The sequence below is a fragment of the Manacus vitellinus genome, unplaced genomic scaffold (assembly GCF_001715985.3).
Source record: "Manacus vitellinus isolate BGI_N305 unplaced genomic scaffold, ASM171598v3 scaffold_95_pilon, whole genome shotgun sequence".
NCBI classification, from domain to species: Eukaryota; Metazoa; Chordata; class Aves; order Passeriformes; family Pipridae; genus Manacus; species Manacus vitellinus.
The window spans coordinates 116,929-144,681 of record NW_021940896.1 but is presented as its reverse complement, the minus strand read 5'-3'; the positions used below and the strand labels follow the sequence as shown (position 1 = coordinate 144,681).

Here is a 27,753-nt window from a genome sequence, read left to right as displayed (position 1 = left end):
CTTCAACAGCCAGAATTGGAAAGTGGTTATAAGTCTCAGAAGAATATTCCAGGAATTTCTGTTCCTAAGTGAGGCAACTTTCAAACTTGAGTCTTTTGAGGTTGTGTTAATTAAATGCCATTTGGAGAGGAGTGCCTGGGCTCCCTCTTTTCATTGCTTAGGTTGTTGTGCTTCAAATAAGCCTAATATTTTTGTGGTTTTTTTGAAGTGGCCACAGATTTCTCAGCCTTAGGTACCCAGGGCAGCAGTAGCTGTGTGATCACAGCATTCACTTTCTATTCTGGCAGAAAAATTGCCCATGTGGAAGAAATACCATGGAGGGAACGATTCTACAAAGTTGTGTAAATAGAGTTTGGTTGTAATTTTGCCATCTGAGGTAGCTCTAGTTGCCACCCCAGGTGATGGTCTGTTCTAAATAATTTTGGTTTCATCTGAAAAACTGTAGCATGATGAATTTATGGAACTCAGTATTCACTTAAAGTCCTTGAAATGCACCATTTTAAAATTGTGGTTTGAGACAGCTGGGATGTAGCTGAGCTGTGCCATCCTGTACAAAACAAATATTTGTATGATGTTTTCCAGTCACAAGTAGGAAATAGCTTGAAATCACTCCCAAAGATATCCTTATTCTCAGGAGACCTTCCAGCCCAATTAATTTTACGAACTCGAGAGATTTGTGCCAACTCCAGATAAGCTTTCAGACTTTTTCATACTTAGCTGAAAGCACCTCCAGAAACTTCTACAGTCACCCCTTCATTACCAGTTACAGACATGTGCTTTAAATCCCCAAAATTGATTTAATGGGAAAGGAATAAGCATGGAGAAAAAAATAACAACAGCTAATTCTAATTTCAGGTAGCAGCACATGTACCATGGCAGAATTCTGTGATTATAGTGAAGTTATAGAATGTCTGTGGTGAACACAAGGAGTATTAAGTTTAATATATTGATAACATAATTTTAGGTTCCCAGGAATCTAAGCATATTCTAATCCAAGGATAACAAAGTCCTGCAATCAGAAGCAAATGCTAATGATAACACCACTGTATTCTTCCCCTGTGGCTTCTGAATATTTAGCACTTTGGAGTTAATATTTTTTTTCCTCTAAATGGGATTTATTTTATATGTTGGCTTCAGGTAATTTCACATATTTCTGGTTTAGTTTTTAATTTTTCAAGTCCTTATCTCAAAGAATTGCAATCTTTAGTCTGTGACAGCATTATGAAAGTGGATGGTTTAAGAGTTTGGATGATTATGAGCATTAGTTTAACTTTTCTTATCCTGACTGGAATCAGAGTCCTAATGAATGAATTTGTCACTCTTTTGATGTAGGAAAACACTGTTTAAATACATCCCATATTATAAGTTTACATTTTATATTGAAAATTTTCAGTGACATGACTAAAATTGCATCAGATATGCACCAGAGAACATCCAAGTTACAAAGTGATTGTGATTTTTTCCACAATAATTCAATGGCTGCTGTGTGTGTCTCTCGTGCTTCCATCTCCTGAAACCTGTAGATCAAAAGTGGGGTGGTCAGTCAATCAAATATACAGAAGAAGGTAAAGGTCACAGGAGTGCTACTAAAAGTATTACGCATTAAAGCTGTGACAAATCATTTTCATGACATGGACTGTAAAAAAGAGCAGAAAATGTCACAAAATGAATCAATTCTCAGGAGACACACTGGAAGAATGAAGGCAAAAAAAGTAGTGTAACCCTCTCAGTGCTTTTGGTAGTTCTGATTTTTCTGTGTCCCTCCAATAGGGGAAGCTGCAGTTTTGTTTGACAGAAGGCTGCCTTTTTGGGGAGCCTTTGAGTCAGCTATAAAATATGCATATCAGCTTGAATATGAGTGCTCATCTTACAGATCTAGGCACAAATTTGGGATTAAAATTTCTTTATTTTGAAATGTGAGCCCCTTGGGTCTAGACAAGAAATCTGGCAGCTCTTTGGTCATCATCTCCTCGTGTGGATGGAGGATATGAAATATCTCAGGTACAGGGGCTTGGTGGAAGATGTTCATGTTAAAAATGTTTCCAGTCTCTCAGATGGATGTTGGGGAGGATAAGATTAGAACAAAGGTTGTAACTGGTGTGAGAAGCCTAAATAATAGAGGCAGACATGGGATGAAAGCATCTGGAAAGCAAACTCTCCCCATGTTTGAAGTGAACACCCAGATTTGTAAGTATCAGGACTTTTGCTACTGTCTAAATATGTGTGAAATTAGAGAGTGACAACCTGTTGCTTCTGTGGAATATTCCACAGAGTGTCAGGGATGTTTCGATGTTTAAAAGTTTTAATCTTGTCTATGTTCATGTGAATTTCTGCATGAAATCATATTTTAAAATTAAAACAAGGTGAGCAAACACACCACGTTAAACAGAAATTACCAGGATTGCAAACTCAAGCCGTCAGAAATCCAGGAACATTTGTGCAGAGGTAATTCTCACCCCTTGAGCATTTGCCGAAGTCTTTAAATGACATTATCAGTGTTGTTTTCCCCAGCATCACTGCCTGGTTGGTGACAGAGCATCAGCTGACCTGGGGGGGAAGCAGAGTTGTGTGATGAAGAGACCTGTCTGTGGGTCTGTCCCTGTCTATCTGCTGCAGGAGGGGAAGTTCTGTAGGGAATATTCAGGGACCGCACAAAGGCAGAGAATCAAATCTCTCAAGAAAAGACTGTGACAGTTTTGAGCTGACTGCAGCTTCTCTGTGGAGGATTAATTCCTCACAATTCCTGACAAATATGCATAATATTTTGGATTTTTTTTTCCTCCCAACAGGATCCTTTTGCCACAGTGTATTTTTTTTTTTTTGGACATTTTAAGGTGGTGGTATTTAAAAATTTTAGGCCACTCAAAATTTTTAACTCTTGTCTGAAATGTTTTGGTAAGGATCTTCAGGAGTCTCTCAACTTTCATTAACTGAACATATTTTAAGAATCTCAGAATGGTTTGATTGAAAGGGACTTGAAAGATCACTGTTCCAACCTCTGCCATGGGCAGGGACACCTTCCACCAGGTTGCTCCAAACCCTGTCCAGATTAAGCAAGGGGTCTTTATTTTCTCTTTTGCTTTGATCATGTAGCATGATAAATACTGTATAAATACTTCCAGATTTTCTGCTCTAAAAATCAATTCTTGCTGTTATTTTAGATGTTTTCCTGTTGCAAAACAGGCAAGACCATATTTTTAAAATATGATTGTAATATCAGAACAACTGGCTGAGGTGTAAGAATAGATGAAAGAAGCTCCAGTGTTGTGATACATTTCTTGGCCGTTGACTGTATTTTACCTTGGCAATGTCAAATGGGTGTCAGAAGGATTTCAGCCTGGGCTCAGAAGTGTCCTCCTGGGGCCTGGGGTGATGCTCATGATAAAGCTGAGCACCATCCCCTGCCTGCAGTGCCCCAATTCCTTATTGAGTTCCTTCCCTGGATCTCTCAAAAGATTCACCTGGATGGATTATTGTGACCAGTCCTAAGTGGCACCAGGGTATCTTTGAACAACCACTGGAAACATAACATGCACTAGAGCTAAAACTTTCCTACATATCCAGTTGAGCCAGTTTACAAACATGAAAAGAATCTGCAATAATAAGACAAATTATTTGGACCTGTCTCCAAACTGCTCTAACACTCTGGGCATTTTACTGTTCTTATTCAAGAAGTTGGTTTCACTGTCCTTGGTGTAGTAGCTGGGTTTTACCTCCCTGTTTATCACTAAACAAGAATGTTTCGTTTCAGCTACAGAGAAGCCTTCACTTTCTAACTTGATTTTTTAAATTAATAAGTAAATTGTCATAGACATTCTGAAAATGTACATTATATTTATTTACTTTCATTAATTTTATTGAAGTGAGCACATCCTTTCCAGTCTTCCAAAGCCTGATTTGTTGGATGTTTCAGGATTGTTTCCACTGTTAGCAATATGGTCTCATACTAACATTTCATACTATCAGATATTTCATCGTTGCTGTTTTAGCATATTGTGCTTGACCCATGGCAGCTTTGAATGCAAATAACAAACAAGCTGATGCACAATGCTTGGCTGTTAAACTGAAATAATATGGCAGGGCTAAACTGGGTTTCATTTTTCCTTTTGAATATTATTAATTGCAAAGTGTTGACTGTTAATTTAATTAAATGTTTTGTTTTAATATAAAACCATTTTTCAGTTCACTGACTCACCATTTCATTTAATTAATTGCAAACCTCAAGATTTGATTACTCATAGTTCTCCTTTAGTTAATTTACTTGTTCACAGTTTTGACAGAAAAGCTTTCAAACTAATATGAAGGAGGGGCACAGTCTGACTAATCAGGAAACTGGAAAAAATAGCTGTAGCAGGAGTATGAGATTAGCAGATACTCAGGGTCACCTAAAAAAGCTCAGAGTCCTTGTATTCACCATCAAAATCTAATTTTCAGTGACCAGATATTAGTTAAATGTGGAGGGTTCACTTGCATGCAAGACACTGTAGGGTACCTCATTGTAGGGATGGAATTGAGTTTTGGTGTTTTATGTCTCCAGGAAGGTATTTGCTAATGAGTAAATTGTGATGTTACTGGGGGCAAGATGCACTTGTAACCTGGTTCAGCACTGCCCTGTAATGGGGGACTGGCCTTGAGGGGGACATTGCAAATGGCCTGGAGTTGGTGTGATCTTTGGACCATGCAGTAAAAATGCTGCTTCTGTTGAAATAGTTCTTGAGACTTCCCAGAGGAATAACCTTCAGTAGTCTGTGTGTCTGTGTAGGGGATGTCTGAGTAAACAATTAACCAGTGGCTTTAATGGGATGTAGACAAGGGATGGAGAAGCCTCTCTGGTGGTACCCTTTCAGGTACCACAGGGGCCGTGGCTGTAGGAACAGAGGATGTGCTCAGTGGGTCCAGGAGCAGCCAGAACCTCACAGAACATTTGGATCTGTTCCATCTCCAACACCCCATAAGCCCTGAGTTCTCCCCAGAGCAATGCCATTGCCGTGTTTAGTCAGCTGAGCGTGGCCCTCATTTACATCCAGCTCCCTTGTTTGAGAACTCTTTGGTTCTTAGGCCTGTTCTAACTGTGGCTCAGAATACGATTGCAGAATTTTACCTGTGCCTGAAGCGTGCTGGTTTGTGTGTCCTTGAGGGGTCATTTGGGGGCTGAACTGGTGTGTTGTGCAGCAGAGTTCTGCAGACTCGTCAGAGGCAGAGTACACGGTGTCCTGACCAAAGTCACAGGAAGAAGGTTACTAATGGCAGCTGGTTGTTGTGCCATATGCAAGGTGGTGCAGGTGTAGCTGACCACCACAAGCTGTTATGCAATTGTGATCAAGATTCATGTGCAGGGAGCTGACCCTGAGCACTGCTCCCAGATTTCGGCGTGGGTGCGGCCGTGTCCCTCTCGGAGATCCCACCAGCTCTCCAAGGAGCTGCTGCGTTCCTGCCAAGGCAGCTGGGGGGTTCTGGGCTGCTGGTGGCAGTTCTGCAGAGAAACCATTTCAGTTGTGCTGAGACTCTTCCTGTGTTGTTGTTGCATTTAAAGGCTGTACGTGTTTGATAATAAACGGGCCGTAGTTTATTTCCTGGGCGTTCAGTGATTGATCACAGCTGGCAAAAGATAACTGAAGGAAGGAAAATTTCAAGTGTAAATGGAAAGGGAAAAATGGGAGCTTTGAAGTATGTGATCCAGCATGTTGGTTTTCCTAGTGACCCTTTCATTTTGGAGGGAAGTAGAGGGATAGATGTATACGTTACAGCAGTTTTCCAGGACATTTTTCAAAGTGAGGTGCTCTCAGTGAGATCCTACTGCTGATAATGATTCATCTGAGAGGATAGAAATGATTCTTCAGTTCTTTGTAGGTCCTTAGATAAGTCAGTTGAAGAATAGCCCTCTTTGCTGCAGCTAGCCTGAGCTGAGTCAATTAAAGAAGGGAGTTTTATTAATAGTTAAATTAAATAATAGCTTCAGTAACGTTAGCCATGGCAGTACCTTAATTGAAGACTTTGCCAATGGGCAATTTGCTGCACGTTTTCTTCCATCATTTCAATCAGTGGCACCCCCTTACTGCTGAAACCATTTCCTTTAGCCTCAATTTTATTATCCTTCAGAAATGCTGAAGAATTAATGCGTTGTTATTACAATGCCTCATACAGGCCAGGCACATTTTGGGGCTTCTGCTGCTATCAGAGTTCAAGTAAGAAGTTATACAGACTGGGGAGTGGTGAGTGAGGGCATAAAGACTTTGCTGACACTGAGCTGAGGGATAATCTTGGCTGGATCTGCTTCAAGGCTGTGCAGGATCTTCAGTGCTCTCTACACTAGGACTGTGCTTTACTCTTTAAACTTTTAATGCTGAAGTGGAGTGACTTTGGTGTGGCAGATGGCACAGCACAGTTTTCTGATCCATCACTGTGTTTTGGCTGGTGTCCTTATGGCAGCTGTGTCTGGTTAGGGAGCTCAGAAACGCCTGACAATAATTACCTTTAATTTCTGCAGGCGGCAGCGTGGTGGTTTTGGGACTGTGTTTATTATTTTCTGTTTGTTCCTTGGTACCCTTTCTGCCTTTGTTACGCTTCTGTACAACTGTTCAGAAGGTTTTTGGGGATTTTTATGCTGTTGTTGTTGGGGTTTTGTTTTTGTTTTTTTCCCCTTTTTTAAATACAGTGCCCTGTATCATTTTTTCTAGTCTTTTCTCTGAACATTTTAATGAAGGTATGAATTTATATTCCCTGTCTGTCTCCTTATGAATAGTTTCTTTACTATTTTGTGTAATTAAACTAATGAAATTTTATGCCTTATAGTCCATACCAAGAACCTGTATAAATAGTGACCCTGATGAAAATCCTTACTGGGATATTGGTTCCTCGATGTACCCTCCTGGGTACATGAAAGTGATAAAAAGGTGTAATAAAGAACTCCCTGCTCAGACCTATATTTTTATAACCATCAAAAGGAATATGATTTTTTTGGTAAATAGATGAGAAATATAAAGTAAAAAGAGGTTGCTGTGGGTGGGTACAAGTTTCTGAAAATGTTTTAGTGATGGCTGTACCTCAAAACTTGGAATTGGTTGGATGAGGAGGAAAAGGTTGGAAAAGCAGGCAGGTGCCTGGAAATCCTGAAGGCAGTAAATTCCTCAGAAGAGTTGGTCTGATTCTTGGTTTTTTTGAACTTCCTGAAAATCGTGTGAAATTCACTCAGAGAGCAATCCCACTTCCTTTCCCTAGAGAAAAAAGTGGAAGTTTATAGACTGTTTCATCTTCTCCGGAAACTGTGTGAAGAGTTTTATCATTGAAGATTTATTCTGTGATGGATTAAGTGTGAGTGATGTCAGAATTTGTAAAAACAGGAGTTTAAACATCGGCATTTTATACCTGCTGGATAAAAAAACCTGTAGCATTTGCAGAACTCTACAGGCTGTTATAAAGAAAATTATTTTAAAACAAAAAGTGGGTACTATTACAGGGCAGTGACCTTCTGTACCAAGTGATTAAAGGACCTAAAAGACAAAATTACTGATGATGTTTTCTGGATTCACATTTTTGTATTTAGTGTATATTAATAATGAAATTAACTTTTGTGAAGCTCATTAAAGGAGCAGCTGAGCTAATCTGAGTGTCAAATTCAGCTGCTTTTAGAAGACTTTTAATTTGTGGATGTGTGGTTGTATAGGATGTGAACATTTTGAGTTCCTTTTCATCGGTGTCTAATCTGTCAGTAAGCAAATACTTCCCAGAAACAGATTATTTCATTGTGGTTGGATGTGTGATATCTTTGTGGGCACACAAATGAAATTCCTGGGTTTTTGGGGAATGCAGTTCAGTGATTTTGTGGAACCATGCCATGCTATACAGGAGGAAGCCAGTAAACTCATTAATCCATATCTGAATGAATAAACAGTTATACCTGTGGAGATCTTTTTGGTTAAGGGTTTGCATACCCTGAATTTTCCTACAAGGTAGATGAATTCAGAGAGGGATTTTCAGTCACCTCTTTCTCAGAGTAAAAGCATTTTGATACTGTGTGGAAGAAAATTGGATCTTTTACTTACTGACCAAGTCAAAATGATAAAAAACGTTGCTCTTATGAAAAAAAAGATACTGGGAATCTAAATAAAACTAATTATGATAATTATGGAGACCTATAGCCTAACACTGCTCTATTTCTTCTCATTTACTACAGGAAATAATTTAGTTTTTAGTCACTTGAAAATCTTCTAACAATAACCCCCCCTTAATTCTGGTCTTAATGGTCTCTTAAAAATGGGATTGAGTTTGTACTTAGCCATATTGTATTTTTTTACACATTTCCAATGTGATATTTTTCCTGTAACAATAATGTTAATCTAAACCAAGAGACTTCTGAAAGAAACAAAATAATATTTGGATATATAATGTAATAGTACAGCATTGATTGCTCCATGTTAATTGGCTTTGAACTGTTGAAATTAGGAAATACTGTATCTTCCTGTGTGTGTGGAAATTTTGTAGCAGCTAAATAAGTCAACCAGAAAGTGATCAAAGTGACAAGGTGATCAAAGTGACAGGAAATTATATTTAAAAGTATAATCAAAAGGGATACCATTAAATAAATATTTCTTTATGTTAAAAAGAAATATAAACATGAAAGAATTTTTTTTTTTTAAATCCTTAGAATGGTGTATTGAAGTAACTTGACTTGAAAATAAAGGCAGTGTTCAGGATAGCATTACACAACTGGACTAAGAATGTGCAGTGAATTTATGTGACTTTTTCCTCCTGAAAGGAGAGGTTTTGTTCAGGCTTTGCAGTGCCACAGTGTATGGTATGATACTGCATTTCATTTATTTGTCTTTTCCAGGTCTGACAGCGGCTGCCATGGCAGAGGCCATGAAGCTGCAGAAAATGAAACTCATGGCAATGAACAGCCTCCATGGAAGTGGGAGTCAGAATGGAACCGAGTCAGAGAACGAAGAGCTCAATTCTAATGCAGGTGAGGGATGCTCTGAACACCTGGGCTTGTGCTTGGGTCACAGAATCAAAAATCTGTCTCAAATTCTTGTGCTCTTTGGTTTTGTAAGCTCTGCTCTGCCTGTGTCAAAGCAAAATCCCTGCACCCGTTTGTCCAGTGTTCCTCCAGTTTCCCTCCTAACAGATATCTTCATATTGGTGAAGGGTTGTTTTCATTACTGATGTTTTAAACTGCCTCATAAATATATTTGTGGTAACAAAAGATTTCTCTATTGCTGATAGTAGAGTTATTTCCAGAGTTTTCCTGTAAATGTTGGAAAGTTTCCAAAGCATCAGGTTGTTGTAATTCATTCTGAGTTCCACAGTTCACTGGAGAAAGGTAAAGTAGGGAGTGCTAAATCACCAACTTTCTGGCTTTCCTGCATTTTGTTCTTTCCTTGGGTGGATATTTGCAAAGCACAGCTGTGAAGAAGAGTTGTGATGAACCTTTGCTGTGGCCTGACTGGATCTGCTCGGGGGGAAGGCCCTGACACCCAACATGTGTTCAGGCTGTACCATATAAGCATTAATGTAAATTGGAATGAAGTTCCCCCAGTCCCAGCTCCCCAGGAACAGGGTTCAAAGGTAAAATCAGAAATGGATCCTTTGAAGAGCAAATCTTTGTTTATTCTGAAGTCCTTTTCAGGTGAATAGAAGAGATTTTTACTTGGACAGTGAGAGAACCTGGAACAAGGCAGGTCCCTTTTGTCTCTGATACCTGTCACAATAAGGGCAGTTTCCCTTGGTCTCACTTTTTTTTTGGCCCAGATGATGCTATGGTACAGTACCATTCATGGTTTGTTCTCATTATCAATTGAAGAGAAGAGGCACTGTGTGATCCCCCTTCACATCCCACTCTCCCGTCGGCATTCCCGCGTCTCCGAAGGCAGAGCCCGCCTGGTGTGTGGGGTATACCCATCGTGCCATCAGAATGGTAATTTATTAGACCAATAAAGCAGCAGCTGGGAGGTCTTAGACTCATTTTCTGAAGGAATAACTTTGAATTCATGACAAATTATGCACAAAGCAGTCTTTCCAAAAGTGGTGTTGCCTTTTGCTAATTTTGTGTGCTCATCTGTATTGAAGAAATCTGGATTCTACCTCCTGCATTAAATCTTTCCCCAGCTTTCTGTTCTGCAGGATATGTGTTTCTTATTCCTCTCTCGGACCCTAATCAATTAGAGCATATTGAATTCAGAAAAAAAACCACTGAAAAAGCATATTTAGCTTATATGACTCTATATACACATACTCTTGTCTGTAGTTCAGAGAATTCTGAATTTTCACTGAGTGCTAAGAAGTAGGACTGAAGATAGAATTCCTACAGAAGAGCAAGGAAGCTTCACACTGAAAAGATGTAGGGTTGGTATTAGGGATTTAAAAGCTGCTGTACAAAAGTTTGCTGATGTCAATGTTCGTGGGTTTGCGTGTTACCTGATAACAGCAAAATTTGTGCCCTTCGTGTGGGGAGAATCTACATTAATGTGATTATTTTAGGTATTGAGAATTTTTTTGAGGAACTCTCTTGCCATCCTTTGGACAGTGATCAAGAGTGTACATGTTACTGGGGAGCTCTCTGGGCTTTTTAGCAATTCAGTGAGTTCTACAACCAGCTCAATGCCAGTTTAAATATTTGGAGAAATCCCCACTGACTTTCACTGAAGCTGCAGTGGGCCCAAGGATAAGGGTGTGGGAGCAGTTATGTAAAGACCTTTTCTCAATTCTTTCCCCTTTTCATTGCCTAATTCAGTAAAGTTGCCAAGAGCAAATTTGCTGGCTCAAGTATCAGTGTTACTTTGCAGACAGAGAAAGAAATCCTTATGAGAAAGAACTAATGCTAATCATACTAAAAATCAGTCTTTTCCCTCTTTTTAGTATCCTCAGTGCCAGCATTAGGCTCATTTTGGTAATGTGTGGGTTGGAGGGTCATATTTTAAAGATTTGCTTTAAGCAGGTACAGCAGGATGTGGCAAAAAGGAAAACCAACATGAAAGGGATGTAAAAGTTGACTGTACATTTCACCATAGAAAATAACTAAGGAATTATCAAACATTCACTGCAGAAAACCCCTGGGGGTCTAAGGTGGGGCATGAAGAGAGTGGGAATTTCGTTTAGAAGTTCATACACATGTTGTGACTTTGATCCGCTGTGAAGGGAGCACCAGGATAATTCTGTGTGCATGAAACCTTCACCAACTGTTTGTTTTGCTCTAGACTTACAGTTTAAATGGCTATTAAAAACAAAATGGGGATGTGAAATGAGAAAGAAAATTGAATTTTGAATTTTTTTTTTACCAAGAAGAGGTAAAAAGGAACAGAGCAAAGGAGTCAGAAGCCTCATAAGTGAGAAAAACATTTTATTTTAGGAGAGAGACCTACAGTTTCTTTGATTTGAGGTTGTGTTTAATAGCTTCTGTAATGGCTGCAACATGACTCTGCATCTAGATTTCAGCATGAATAACAACCTGTTCGTGTTTCATTTAGCTCCAAATGAGAAATTCTGTCTTTTATTGTTTTAGGAAATTAGTCTGTGTACTATTGCTCCTGGAACTTTATAATTAATCACTAAAGGTTATGGCTGTGGAGAGTTTGTGGGAAATAGATGTCTGAATGATTATAATTGTAACTGTCAAATCAGAAATATAGTTATATAGAGCGGAGGACCTTTTGCTTCCTTTGTTTTTTTTTCTTTTTACTGTAACAAAGACTTGAAGGGTTGTGCAGTTTTACTTAAAAAAACCCACAACTATAGAGGCTGTTGGTTTTTTACCTTAGTGCTACATGTTGACTTCCTACAACGCCACAAAATATTTCACTTTAGGATATGTGCCTTCCTCCTCATCCCGTAGTCTGACAGATGAGTGGAATACTCTCTTTTTGCTGTTGTTTATTTTAAATTAAAAATGTCATTGAGCAGCATTAAGTCCTGAAGCTTTATTGCCAGATTTTTTGGAAGTGTGTCATTATATGCAGGTCATTAGTATAATAAAAAAATTGTTGAGGATCTCTTGGCATATTCATTTCAACCTCCATCTGTATCTGTTGAACTCAGTATGAAGTAATTTTGGGTGTGCTTCTTATTGTTACCTAGACTGGCACTTTTATAGTTTCTTCCTTTGTGGGTGAATGTATGATGATGGAAATTCTTCCAGAATTTCTCTGTCTGAAGCCAGAATTCCTGCTGTCCATTTAAAATCTGAACTCTAACTCGGTCTAACACAATCACTGCCTAATTCTTTAGATATTATACTGTCCTCTGGGAAATTGCAGGTGTGGAATTGAATCTTACAAGTGTGTCTGTGAAAGTGGGGAGTAAATGTGCCACTTCTTTCCCTGCTTCTAGTCCAACTGGACTACCTACCTCCTTTTTGTGATGTTACAATAATCTCAGTAATGATGGAGCTTGGTACTGGAATATTCTAAATAATATAAAAATGCTACAAAAGATAATACTGAAAACGTGGGGGAGGAAATTTCCCAAAAAATTAATTTGCACATATTTTTTAATTGAAGTAATGCCTTAGTTCACTGTGCTGTGAAGAATGTGAAGGATGTTGTTATACATTTGAGCATTGGTGTCCTCCTTCCACTCTCCCTGCAGAAGAGAAAGAGATTTTTTTGCACCTTCCTACTCATCATATGAAGTGTTGAAGCAGAACTTCTCAGGCAGTTGAAAATCTCCTCTTTAATCCGACACTGCAGGTTCTCTGGCCCCACAGTCCAGCTGAGCTGTGCTGGCTGTTCCTGGGGGCTTTGGATCCCTCTCTGTTTCCTTGTAGGATCCTGGAGAGAAGGTTGAATTCAGAGAACCAGGTGGTTTGGGACATAGGTGGATGTGGGAGAAATTCATCCCTCTGAAATATCAGATTCCAAGTTGGACATAAATCTTGCATGACCCTATTCCTTGTTTTTTGGCTACTTCAAATGAGTCCTTGGAGATGAGGTGGTTTTTTGGTGGCACCTGAGGTTGCCCTGAGTGCAGAGGTTTGCCACAGCTAAGGCTGGTGACACATGCCAGGAGTGTTGTGGCCTTTCCTATTCCACTTGGGAAGTGAGTAAGATCAGGAGTGAGCAGCTGGCAGCTGCCTCCAGGTATTCTGGCTGTGTGTGCAGCTCTCAAAGCCCAGCCACGTAATCAATTTTGTTGTTCTATAGAAATGAGATACACAAAACAAAACCTCTCTGGTTGCACAAGAAGTGTTTGTAAAGATCACCTCTTTCATCATCATGCAATGCTAGAACTGAGTGAAGTGTATTCTGGAAATTACTGTATAATTGCATAGGGAAATTTGAAACTTATTTGAAATCAGAGCTTTTATTTTTAATAGCACGGCAGCAGGTAATTTGTACAAGTGTGTGATAGGATAGATTGCAAAATACAGAATTGGTGGCACTACCTGGACATCCTTTAAGCTGCATGAGCAAGGCAGGATCAGTGCCTGGCAGTCGTGACAGCAGCTGTTTGTACAGAACCTCCCAGCAAAGAATAAAGCAGGTATTTCCTTCTGGTGGCTTTTGGAGTTACCATGCATGATTTAAGAAATGTGTTTTGCTTTCCCCAGAGAGATATCAAACAGTACTAAGTGTTTCAGTGGTATTTCCTTAGGAAGTCAAAATGTTATTCTGCATGTAGAGTCTTGTTGCTTAATTTCCAGACAAGGAGCTAAGTTAGGCAGAAAAGAAAGGAAAAACACCCCAGCTTTTGGCATATGAGGATCAGAGAAAAAGCTCTCCGTAGGAAAAAAGAGTGTTATCTTTTTATCCTTCTTTCCCTTCAGTACCTGCCATGCAGTTTTCTCACAAATGCAAACATCCTTCACAATCTGTTTAAAAAACCACAAATACATCACTCGGAGGAATATTTAAGGAACCATCAGGAGGGAAAAAAACTCATTGGTTTAATGGAATGCTGTCAAGGAAAATCAGCATCACAAACGACACAGGGGCAGAATTGATACTTTTGCACTGACATGTTAAAAGAAAATCCCATGCATTATTTAGAAAACCCAGAAATCTGTCAGCTGTATGATTGCCGAGTTAGCAGAAGCAGGAGGATGCTGCTCAAGTTGAAAAGAAACGCGTAGGCACAGATCCATATTGTAACCTTTCATGTTCTCCACCCACCACGAATACCCAGCTATTACACGGTCAGCATTTTTGAGTTTTTCTCTTTTAAAATTTTCAAGTGCTTAAAAAGTCAAAAGAGGTAGGGCTTTTCTTCTAAAAAGCAGGATGCCGAGGCTGTTATTTCGTTGTGAGAGTAAAAATGACAAGACCAGAGAATGTGATTTTTTTTAATCCCTGAGTACCATGTAGATATCATGAAGTCATTTTTCCTGGTGTTAAAGCAAGTGTTTGTGTGTTACTTGAGCAGAGAGTTATTGTTTAGAAGTCAATAATTTTATTTAACACAAAACATGCAGTTTTACAAATACATTCAGTCAAAACTACTATTAATATCTTTATCATCACTAATGAAGCATACATTTAATTTTCTTAAATTGTCCTTTGGCCAGGAGGGATATATGAGTCTTGAAGTAAGAGAGAATTTCATGTTTTGGGTTTTGTGTTGCCTCATCCGAAAACTAGACTTGTTTGACTCCAACCCTTGCAGATGTATTAAAACATTCACACATGTTGATTAGTCAACTGTATTTGCATATTTGGACTGACTGACACTGAACTCTGAGAAACACAAAGTAGCTCTGGCGTAGTTTTAGAACTAATAATGGAAATGCAACTGGAGATGAATTCTGAAAATTAAAATCTCTGTGCTCTTCTGTGTAACTAAAGCATCTTCTTCAGTGAGAGGAATTCTGGTTCAGATTTTTGATGCTTATCTTACACATGATGAAATTAACTGTGTTTATATAACATCACGAGCTAATGTAAACTGTTTTAAAGATCAAGCAAATTTAGCTTTTATCTTATGTAGAACTCTTTTTAGAAAAGTTTTTATTAACTGTTTAAGCTCTGGGTTGTGTGAATGCTTTTAGAGTGGGTAATTCTCAAGGGTATATTTGAAGTGGGTTTATAACAATTGGATACAAAATGTTTATAAATGGAGAATATATATACTTGTGTAAGTTTATATTTCTGCAGTTAAACATATCACACAATCTGCTTCCTTGGTATATTTTGGCTGTTACATTATTTGAAGTCAAAGAACTGTTGTCCCTTTTTTCCAGGACATAAAGAACTTTTCTGTCTTTATTAAGAAAAAAAAGAAAATTCTTCACAATGATTTCTAACTTTTGCTGGAACAAATTTAATATAGAAAATCAAGATTCGTATCTGTTAAAAAACAACTTGCTAATGCCAAATCCAGTCCCTCTGGGTGCACACAGTGTAATCATAAACAACCTCTCCAGATTCTTGCCATATCTGCTCTCAGAACTAAGTGCAGCACAAGATAAACTAATGACAAAATGCAAATGGTATGGCTAAACGGCGTGGAATTGAGAGCTTTCACATGTCTATCACCTTTCAGATCCTTTACAAATTTATAGTCTCAGAGTGCAGAGGTCTAAATCTTCAAAGCTTAAAAAACAGAGGTGCAGCATGAACTAATCTTCATTTTTTTTCCCCTATCTTCTTACAGCAGCACTAATGGAAATGTATTTTGTTTAATGACTCTGAAATCCTGTTTGTAATTAGATGTGGGAATTGGTCTTACTTTGTAACAGATGATACTGGAATAATAATATGAGAGATGCTACGCTGAGACCACTATCCTCCTAAATCTATATCATTTTTCATTTTATTGACAGGAAATGTGTTCCTGGAACAAAGAGATTGATTTTAAAGAGTGGAAAAATAATGTCTAGTAAAAACTCAAATGAAAACATTTTAGCATTACTTTAAGTGTATCACAAGTGTATATTAACCCTTTAACTTCATTTTTAATTTTAGTAAACAGCCTTCCTAAAATTGTTGCTTTGTCACTGATAAAAATCTTTGAGTGAATGTGCCAAAAGGTAGGGAACTTTAATTAATGACAGGGTGCATACAATTAAAATGCGTATCATATTTCAGAAGGATTATTCAAAAGAATTAATTTTGTCGCTTAAAACACTTTTACAGTCGTAAATGAAGTAATTAGGAGTGGGCACAGAAGATGTGAGTGCGGGCTGAGCTCACACAGTCCCTGCAGAGTATTACTTGTCTTTACTGTGTCTCGATGTCATAAATCATTTTGGCCACTGTAGAGCCAAGGCTACATCTTTTCCTTGGTGATAATTCTCACTTTTGTTGGTGGGAGCTGAATTTCGTGGTCAACATCAACCTGCTGAAGGAATAAGGTTCCTGTAAAGTCTACCCCGTTCTGCCAAGATCTCGTGTTCCTCTGCACGGCACAGAACTGCCAGAGCACTGTGGGGAGTGAGACTGATCAGAAATGCACCAAATTTAGGGCTTTCCATATAAATTTTTATGGAGACCAATACAGATTAGATGCCCTGCACTTTCAAAGGGAAAATCATTCCAGTTTGGACGTTTCAGTAAGGTTGTGTGAGTGCTGAAGGACACGGTGTGAAGAGGCTGTCCCGCCCTCTGGGCAGCAGGAGGATGAGGAGCCACCTCTGCCTTCCTGGTTGGTGCTTAGTAGGAAAGGGAAGGAAAAAGAAAAGTCTGGTCCAGGTCTACCCCTCAAATGTATTTCGAATTCTATGTTAAAATATCCTTGGTTAAAAGCAAAAGCAGCCCTGGGAGCAGGAACCATGACCTGGTGATCAGCTGAACTCTGGCAATTGGGGATGCCAGAAATGCTCAGTGATTTGCAGGTTTTCTACAGTGCTACCAAAGAACAAGAACAGTGAAGTGCCAGATGTCAAATACATCCTTTTAATTTTTTTCAGGTCCTTGTATGTCCTCTTGTTTCCACAAAATCTCACCTGCTGATCATTTTACACGAAGTAACGTGTTTAAACTCTGTGATGCAAGAGGATGTTTAACCAGTGTTTAATTTCCCATTGCAGAGTCTAAGGAATCCCTTAGGTAAAGAATTCCAGTATGTCAGGAAAAGCCAGTATTAGTGATAGTTGCCTTTGTTAATACTGGTGAGTCAACTTCAGTCTCACATTAATGATATTTTAACACTAGAAAGTGCTTTAATATTTTAATTACATTGTAAAATCTGGAACATTCTTATTCTTGTTAAGGCATATATAAGTTAGGATGAAAACTGGCATATTACCTTTGATGTGGGCCACATGCTGAGAGTCCCCCAAAGGATGTCATTGATAGTGATACAGCTGCCAACAGCAGGAGTCTCATGAATTACAATTTTAATCAGATTTTTAAAAAAAGTCCCCTAACATACAGTTAATTTATGTTTGAGGCAAGAAATGTTTGTGGTGTGATTATTTGGAATATTTTCTCACGTAGCATAAATTCCCCCCCCCCAATTTTAATAACGTGGGTTTTTAGTTAAAGATTCAGCACTAGATTTGTGCTGAGTGCCCTGAGCTGACATTTCTGCAGCTGAGATTCGGTAGCAGTTTTCCTTGCAACAGTTGGTGCTGTTGAAATGTCTGGCTGATTTGTGAATTTGATGAGACAGAAGTCACCGTGGTCTCCAGTAATTCTGCCTTTCCTTGCACCCACAGAGTACAAGGCATCCCTCAGTGCTGGAGTAGGGGCTGTGTGGGTAAGCAGGACGTACACAGATCACCACCTTACTCCTTTTTATAGAATACCTTGGCTCTCTGGAGCAGTCAGATTCAAGTTTTGTTTTCCTTTAATAAAGTTTTGATCCATGAGAAAATGAGGATTATGCATTTATTTCTGTGATTTTAAAGTAAGCATCTGACAGTTTTGCATAATAGGTTATGCTTTCTGCTCCATATTCTGTTTAAAAAAAGCTGGAATCCAAAGCTGTGAGTGACATTTTGGTAGAATTTTAGCAAGTACAGTCATTAGCAAATTAAAAATAGATACAGGTGGGTAGTCTGTGTTTTTAGCTCCTTTAAAAAAAATCCAACCCCTAACTGTATACAAGAGCAGCAGTTTATCAGATCCTTCTTGTTACAATTAGGAAAGACCAGCAATGTTGTCTCAGACCAACAGTAAATGTACCTTTGTCACCAGAGCCTTTAATTTCCAAATTCATTTTCTCAGATTAAATTCTTATTCTTAATTTGTTAGAAGGTTAAATTAAATTAATAAAATCACCAAAAAAGTATTAAAAATAGGTTCATTTAGTCACGGAGAAGAAAATATTGTTGGCACCATATAATTCAAGCTACTAATTTGTCCGTAATCTAAAGGAAAAATGCATGGATTTTTAATGTACCAGTTTCAAGTGCCATCTTAATGTGTTGATTATTTTGGAAATTTAACCAATATTATGTTATCTGATAACTAACTAATATATATTTTAGTTTGCATTAGTTTTTGCAGACACATGTTTCGTTTTGGGAGGCACAGCAGCAGCACCTGATGGTTTCAGAACAGCAGTATTTTCTCAGTCATTGATGTTTTCTTGAAGAGAAGAGTAGGTAAGGCTTCAGCTGAGCCATTCTTGCAGCTGAAGAAGATTCCCTGGTGTGGGACAGTGATGCTGTGTTGGGGTGAACCCTCCAGGCTGTACCTGCAGTGTGGGGGATCCTGCTGCACACACCTGGCTCAGGTAAAGTCAGGTAGCAGGGTGAGCTCAGGATGGGCTGTTCCACCCTGCAGGGTGGCTCTGGATGTGATCTCTGTATGGCAGTCTGTGGTGTTTAGGGTTATAGGAAAGCAGCACTTCAGGCTTGTTTCCTTGTCCACACTCCAGCGACGCAGGAGCTCTGCCAGCCCCATGTCTGACTGACACTTGCCAGCTTAATTCTAGAAGTTTTATAGGCTTGCTTATCATGGCCATTTTTCCTAAAGTTTTCCCTAAATCTTCCTTGTTAAACTCTTTCCTTACTTCTTGTCCTGTGGGTATGGAGAACAGTTTATTCCATTTTATTACTGAGCATGTTTTTTACCTAGTGCAGACTATTAGTGAGTCTCCTGTCTGTTGTCCCTTCCCTCCATTAAACAACCTGCTCTTCTGAACATGACTCATCCTGAGGATTTTCCCATTCCCTGGTCAGCTCTCCCTGCACTCCTCTGGCCTCTCTCCAGGTGATTCAGATCCTCCTGGGTCCCAGCCCCCGTCAGTGCCTCGGTCGAGGCCGTGCCAGAGCTCTGTGCACAAACGTGGAACAGAGACAAAGAATTTCTCCCAGTTGTACACTCAGTGATCTTCTATAAATGTGTGCAACTTGCTCTCCTGGCATTTCCTGGAAGCAGGATACTGCTGACCTGTGTTCACCCACAGTCTGCTATAGCCTCTAGATGATTTTTTTTTTTTTGTTATTTACTTTTTTTATTTACACAGGAAGTCAAAACCCCATTCTGAGTTTGTGAGGCTATTCCAGTCTTTCATCTGCCCTCACCAAATTTTCACAGTATATCTCTCTTAAATCTTCTCAAAGGTTTAGATAATTTCTAATACAGATCCAGAGTTTTGGATAGGTTGGTTAATTTAGCTGTGTATGCAGGATAGAGACTCTCACCTGCCCTTGAATGTGAAACATTTTGTTCAGTTGAGTTTGGCCATTTTATAGTTTATTCCATCTGTGCACATTGACTGAAGGTACATTCTGAAGGTAAATTAAAATTGATAGTTGAAACTGAAAATCAGCATTTCCTGTCTAGATGCTGTGCATTTTTTAAGCTGTACACAGCCATCTGCAATTAATGCTCTTTGTTGTATATCTTCTGTATTTACAATATATTTGACAATAAAACCTTTTTTGACATTTAATCAGTAGCAGAGTTGTTCCACTCTCATTATATATTCATGAACTTTATCACCAAGACAAGACATAAATGTTGAGCTTCTCTTTAAGATCAGACAGGCATTGATATTTAAAACATTGAAAATTGGGGGGTTTTGTGACTGTTCTACATTTGTACAATATAAAAACTGAGAATAGATTCTTCTCTTTAAGAGGATTCTCAGGCTGCTTTAAGGATGGAGACAATGAAACTCTGGGACTAGTGAAACTGTGTAAAAGCTGTATATTCAATTACTGATGTCGTGGGACATCAGAGGCTGCTTTTTCCCCTTTTCCTGTAAGGCATATAATATTAGTTAAATTGTGATTTATTTTTCCCCTATTTCAGATGGAAATTGGAAAGGTAGTAGGAAGTTCCTGTGGATCTGTCTTAAAAGTTCCTGTGGATCTGCTTGTTGATTAACTACCTCTAAAAATTTGATGTGAAGGGGATTTTGGCATTTCATCCTTGAGAAATATTCCTCCTCATTTACAGTACCTCTTCTATTTTTCTGGATTTTGACAAAGCCGATATTTTTTGGAAGTTGAGTCCAACTTTATTGCCTTTCTCTGTAAAATCCTAGATCCAGGAAGAAAAGTCCTTTAGAAAACACCAGAATAGCACGAGTAAGATTTTTCATTTCATTTTTAAAACACCAAGTGTATCTGGGTATGTCTTTTATGTTAAATGACATTTCTGTGTCAGTGAGAGATTGAACTTTTATGCAGAAATATTATTGAAACAAAAGGGAATTTGCATGAAACTTGTAGGTATCTTATATTTTGGAGGATAATCTCTGTTGGGCCTCTCTGAATTTAAACTCAGGGATCCTGTCAGTAAAAGAAATATTTGCATTGTCCTATTGCTCACAACTCATACTGATTTTCTCTCTGACTAACTAACAGCTCTTCTTTCTGCCTTGAATAATTACAGCCCAAACCCTGCCCCTGTACTATGTAAATGGAAAATCTAAGTCATTAGATAGCAGTGAATCTTCAGTTTGGATTAAAAAAAAGTATTTTATTTATTAGATGCAGTTATAGCACTGAAATAAATGGTTGATGTGGTTATGCAACATCTCACCTTCAAAATTTAATCATCTACAAATGCAATTTATTTTTCATAAGCTCCTTCCCTTTTAATATGATTCATTAAATTTTTTTTTTCTACTTTTTGTTCATCTATTTTGGATGGAGACTCCAGGCATTTGTTTCTCCTCTTCCTTAATGTTTGGTGTGGTTGATGTGAAAATTATTTTTAAGTAATGTTCATATGATTTAAATAATTTCATATTTATTATTTATATATTTTATATAATATAGTATATAAATATATCAATATATTGTATATTTATTATTATATATTAAATACATATTTTTCATATTCAAATAATTTCATATTTAAACGTTTGAAGTGCCCAGGGAGGTTGTGAACTCCCCACCCCTGGAAGTGTTGGAGCAACCTGGGATAGTGAAAGATGTCCCTACCCATGTCAGGGGGTGGAACTGGATGAGCTTTAAGGTCCCCTCTGACCCAAACCATTCTGGGATTCCATAATTCTGTAGAATTCCATAATTCTGTATTATTTGAAGCACATGAGGTATGTGACAATAGCCTGGTCTAGATACAAAATGCCCTCACAGCTCCTCCATTTTTAGTTCTCTTAATTGTATACATGCAATAACTTCTAATTCAATTAAGAGCAGCAATATTCTGCATTAGCCCGTGTGTCAGAATCCATGCAGTATACTATAAAAAAATCATTAGTTTGGTAATATCAATTTAACAAGTTTTAGCTCATTAACCTTGACACCAGCAGTGCTGGAGAGAGGAACCTTTTGATACTGTTGTTCTCAGCATATACCTGGGAGCTCTGGAAATCTGTTGAAATCCATGGCTATTATCCCTGATCATCAGTTATGGCTCTGTGGTGACTCTTCTGGGCAAATGCTCCATAGTAAACCACAAATTACAGCTTTTCAAGTCAACTTAATGAATGGTTGGTTCAGTCACACATCTCACCTTCAAAATTTAATCATCTACAAATTGCAGAAATACTTCTTGAGCTACTTCTTTTTGCCTTCTGGATTTACTTTTGAGAAGTCACAGTTACCTTTGTAATTAAGTGGTTGGTTTAGCTTTTGAAATGTGCTGAGTAGTTGGGCAAACATGTCTGTAAAGCCAGAGCTGCCTCTGCAAATACTGGTTTTCTTTCTAAAGGGGTCTTGCATTATTTGACATTTATGAAAACCTGTTAGAATTGTATGTGAAACATGTAGTGGCGTTTCTTGTGGCAAATGTATGTTATTTTACATTTATGTTAAACCATATATAGCCACATTTCTACATGTATATGTATGAACTTATCTCAATATACTTGAAATAAGAACTACAAATCAAACTGCAGATCTGTGCCTTCTAATTTGGAGATTTGTAGTCTGACCATGTTCACTTTGGATTTAAATATCTTTCAAGGTGTTCAAGCTTGATTACTTGGCCTCACCTGAATAATATAACTTAGAACTAAGGCTTATATCTGGGTAGCTGTCTTTGTATTATGGCTGAAAAAAATCTATCACTGCTAAGACGTTTTTTAGAGAAAAATGTATATTGTAGAAGTTTCAAGGGTTTTTTGACCAGTATTTTTAAAAGCTGGCACAATTTATAAAGTAGAGGTTCAGCTGCAAAATGTGGGGCTTTAGAGAGTCCATATTTCAGGGGGATCATGCTCTCTGAGGTTGTTGCTTCTCCAAAGACATGGACAGAGGATCTTTACAGACTAAGATACCAAGGAGAGGTAGCAAAGGTGTCATGAGTTGTGGAATGACCTCTGTGTGGTACTGAGGGAGGCAGAATCCTTCCTCCTTTTGGTCAAACCCCCAAACCAGCACCAGGCTCTGTTCCACTGGGAACACCGAGCTGGGTGCTGGACCCACAGTTACTGAGCTGTGGGTGTGCTGGGACAGAGGGCATCCCTTTAAAAAAACCTCAGCAGTGAGGATGACTCTCTTTATTCTTTCTTTTTAAACTGAAAGCTGCCTAGAATCTCCGAAGTGAAAAACAGATCTTCAAGCTTCCCAAACTAAAGAGCTTTGGGAAGAGTGTATTTGTCATTATGTTTAATTTGCACATACCTCACCAAAGAAAGGGCCAGGGGAGCCAGGCCGAGAACACAGCTGTACAGGCAGCTCAACTAATTGCCTCTCCATCCTCAACCTCATTTATCTTCATTTCTTCCCAATTATACCAAATTATCAATAGTCTCTGTTGCATCAGAGCCTTAATCCCCTTTATTCAGGCGGCATTAGATAGTGGCAGATGAATTCTTGGAGGGAGTCAGGGTAAACAGCCATGAAATGCCACCTCTGGCAGATGGCATTGCTCACAAGAAATGTGACAAAACATTTGGAATTTGTTACTAGGCATTGGTATGAGAAGGCAAGCTGTCAATATTTTTTTAAATGATAATCAAGGTGGTGCATACTTATACCACAAGCTGAAATGAATCCTGTCCAAAACCTCAAGCTTAGTTGAGTTCAGCTTGGCACTTGTGCTATTCCATTTTGTTGCAGAAGGTTCTCACTTTTTCTTCTTAAGAAATACTTTATCTGGTATTATTATCAATATTTTAGTAACGTTTGTTCTGATAGTACTGGTTGTTTATAGTACAAAAGAATTATTAATTTGAAGACATAGAGTATCCTTTAAAAAATTTAGGATGTATTTTCTTCAGTGGTTTATTTGACACCGTTGCTCATTTCTAGGAGTTTGCTGCTGCTCCTTAGAGAAGCCAGTGCAAAACTCCCACTGATATTCCTTGAGGAGAATTACACTGGAAATGAGATGAGAGTACCCAAGGGCTGAATGAGAGAAATGTTCTGAAAGTCAAAGATGGATTAAACATGCAAGATGTCCAAGTGCTGTGGTAGGAGTTTATTCAGATATTACTGTGAGCAAAATTGAAAGTGGTTGTTAAAGGAAGTACAAAGTTGGCTGCTAACGTGGTTCAAGGGGGTTTTGTGTGTTATTTTTAGAACTAAAACACCACAGATGTCACTGGTGACCTTTTATGTGAATTGGGTTTACTCACAGGCTCTCCTGGTTTTGGCAGCATTCTAAACATTTTAGAAGTCAGTAATACTTAGTGCAAGGGATCAAATGCCAGATATAAAAAAATGGAGCACCTTCAGAATTGGGATGGACCTTTCCAGTGTTCCCCAGCCTGACACAGCTTGTGGGAACTGTGCAGGTGTTTGCACTTACTCCTCCTTCGTGGAAACATGGACTGTGGAATTAAATGCCATTGCAGAGCTTTCACAGTCATTCAGCTTCTGTATAAAAGGATGTTGAGCATCCCTTGGCAACCTCTCATTCCCTAGTAAAATTTCCAGTGAGTTTGCTGCAGATGCTGGAGGTTTGGAAGATTTTCCAGGTGTGTACGTAAAAGGCCACGGACTTTATTTAATTTTTTTCAAGCCATACTTTATGGAGTTCTTTTAGTATTAGGTGTTTTTGAAAGGATTACATAATCCATTTATGTCACTTGAAATTAACTCAGAAGACTGCAATCTGTAACTTGAACTGTTCTTAGGAGTTATTTCAAACAAACAGTAAATGATGAATCGTTGAAACTCGAATAACCTGATTTTGTACCATAGCATTACCTACCTGCCATGGATGTCAGGATGTTCTCAAAGCCTCTCAAAATCAAAGCAAATTATCTGTCTAGCTACAGTCATGGTAAAAACACACTGTACATGTATCTCAGTGGTTCTTTCAGTAAATTGTTAAATATGGGATAATATTAAGGAATTTTTTTTAAAAAGGCAGAAAATGCTTAGTTGTGGTGAGTGAAGGTGTCGGTGTGATCATCCCTGGGATACAAATCCCAGCTCTGTGCTTGCTGGCTGCCGTTGTTGAGTTTAGAAGGATGTATGTTTATCCTTTCTGGCAGGCAGCCCTACAAACTGTGTTCAAGATCTGAAAGTTAAGCTGTTTTATTTCTGGCTTGTGCATCATCAACAGTAATAAAAACATGACAGACCAGAATTTTGACCTTCTTTCAGTGAAATGCACGTGTTTCTGAAGACAGACTGTGGTCCTGCAGTAGGAAACAGTTAATTTAGTTGTTGATGGTTCTAAACCACAAGAGATACCTTGTTCTAGTACAGCATTCTTATCTTTCTAGAGAAAAATAAATAGCAATAAAGTCACACACTTGTTAATAAAATGGTAGCAATAACTGTACTACCCATTGTAGAGAAGAATAGGGTTTTATAACTCACTATTTTATCCACTACAAGAACTGGGAGACATCAGAGGAAGGCAGCAAATGCCAAGTTAACCCTCCAAAAGACACCTACAAATAACATGAGGTGGTTTTTCATACAGTGCATAGGCAAGCTGGGGGACTCCTTGCTACAGGATGTCGTGGATGCAAAAAATTGACATCTGTTTTATTAATTGGAAAAAAAAAGTCTATTAAATGTGGTTAAATTCAAGGAAAATACCTCTCTTTCAGGCATTTCCTAGTACCTGAATTGTTGGAGAGTGTTCTGGGAAGCTGTCACTGTAGGCTGGACTGTAGCACTTTGGATGCAGTCATTCTGGGAACCATTATTCCTGAAATATCATGGCTAATTTCCATCTAGGAAGCCATAAATACCTTTAACTATTGATATGAAGATTGCAAGCTCCCCCCCCTTGCCCCTTATCCCATGGTTAACAAGGCAGAAAAGGCTTCATTTATTAATTATCAGAGCTTTTCTCCAGCCTGTCATGCTCCTTCCTGGCCCAGAAGCAACTTGTTTTGTTTAATATTTATATATGACTAAATCAGCAAAAGAAAAGAGGAGAATAGGTACAGGTAACTCTGAGAGGTGCTTGTGAATATCAGTGCATTTTAATGACAATTATTATAACAGTTTGTGTCTAACTTTCTGAAAACAGGAGGTTTCACCTTGCTAAATGTGACTTTGATGGGGTGCAGTGGTGGAATAAGTTGAATCAGCTGAACCACTGAGATGTGTTTGGTGTTTTGAGTTTAACTGAAGATACTTGGAGCAGTTTGTGGTTTTAGCAAACCAGTCCCTTAAATCACACTGCATTTTCTTTCTTTTCCCTGCACATTAATGGCAATAAGGAGACTTTTCTGGTATTGTGCTTTAGCACCATCATCATCAGTCATCATGTGGGAATGTCAGAACACATTGATTTACCACCTTCTTGTTTCTTTGTCTCTACTCATTTTAAAAGAAGCAGTTGATGGTTCAGCAGGGATGATTAGGTTCCTAAATAAGTATTTCATCTCTGCTTTTATCTTCTCAAAAAGTATCTTCCTGGAATTAATTGTTCTTAATTAAATTGGCATCAAATATTCTGACACATTCCCAGTTATCTTCAATGTCCTGTTTGCTGTGAAATAAACTTTGATTTTGCTGTCATTAAGACTTTTCAAAAAGTTTAGAAATTATATTCGGATTTCAGATGTCTTCTTATTGTGTAATTATCAACAGATTACTTCACCTAAGTCCTGACAGACATATTTTTTAAGTATGACTGACTGATGGACAGATTGGGAATTGCTGAATTAATGGGCACATTTCAAAGCTTTGGCAGGGCTGAGCAGTAATTACATCTGCTGAACCACTTGATAAGTTTTTGGAAGTAGCCCAGTAAAGCCATCACTGGATTTCTTGACTTTTAATATCTTACCCTACACACTTTCATGGTTTTCTTGTAGGGCAGAGTCCAGAAGTTGATGTAGCCAAATGCACACAGCGAAACAAATCCACGGATAAAAAGCTCTAAATGCATTGCAAATGTAGATTTCAGATGGGTATCATGATTTTGGGGGGCTGATTAAAAATCTCATTCCCTTTTTAAAGTTAAAGAGTTTGTTTGGGGGTGATAAGGGACCACAGAAAGTGTTCATGATTGCATGGCCTCCATAAATAACATCTGCTGCCAACAGGAGACACAGAATTTGGGGTTAAACGGGTCATAATCCTGACCCAGAACAGTTTTATGGTTTTCTGACCATAAGTTTCTGTGACAATTGAAAGGAAAGTGACAACTGACCAGGAATGTGACCTGGGTGGTCTCTTGCTGACCTTGCTCAGTTTATGAGAGATGTCAGAAATTGTTTTCTACCTGATTTTGTCCATGGAAAGACCTGACCGAAAGTTGCAGCCTGAAATGTTTTTGCAGAGATCTTCTGTGTAGACCAAAAAAGTGACAGTTTTTCCCAGTACTAAGGTGAGATTGGGGCTTTGGTAAAAGCAAATAGCCTGGGACACCTGAAAACACAGGGGCTGAAAGTGCTGGAAAACACAGACTTGTGTTGTTTTGGGAGTAATGGGGTTCTAGGCAAGCCAGAAAATTTCCAAGGCTTTGTGTATGCTGGGCACTTATAAAAGAAGTTAGGGGTGCAAAACACTTTGGAATTAGCAGTGCTGAAATAGCAATGCACTGAATACTTTTTTCTTTGTAGTTGATGTTATGGTTAGTATGCCCAACGGGATGAAAAATGTGTTTAAAAACAATTTTAGAATAAAATTGGCCAGCGGAGATGGCATTGCTTTTCACAATTGGAGTTCAATTTTTCAGAAATGTATCACAACAAAAAATAAAATGACAGACAGAGATTGAAACAGCGTGGTTGTGCAATTTGGAGGTGCCTCTGACAGAGGGAATTTCATTTAACTCAACCAGATAGTTTTAAGGCTGATAAAATGAATTTGAAACCAAATGAAAAGAAACTGTCACCGAATTGAACTTGGATTACTTTCTGGAGATCTTTCAATACCTAAAACCAAGAAACTAATTAAATATATCTTCACCAAAAAAAAAAAAGAAAAAAAAAGAAAAGATTTTTGGGGTTTGTTTGGAAGAACAGAAGCACACAGGGAGGTTTATTGCTGCAAGACTTGTGGCCTTAAGAGTTACCTTATAAAATTGCTAAAATCAA

General features: G+C 38.4%; 1 protein-coding gene across 3 annotated transcripts in view; it reads left to right on the top strand.

Annotated features, from left to right (window-relative positions):
- Window positions 1-27,753, top strand: part of DACH2 (dachshund family transcription factor 2) — a 212,554-nt gene that overhangs the window by 118,450 nt on the left and 66,351 nt on the right. For all 3 annotated transcript variants that reach the window (XM_018070866.1, XM_018070865.1, XM_018070868.1), the window contains exon 3: window positions 8,831-8,962. In XM_018070866.1, coding sequence (XP_017926355.1) covers window positions 8,831-8,962 — 132 coding nt within the window. The remainder of the gene's footprint in view (window positions 1-8,830; window positions 8,963-27,753) is intronic.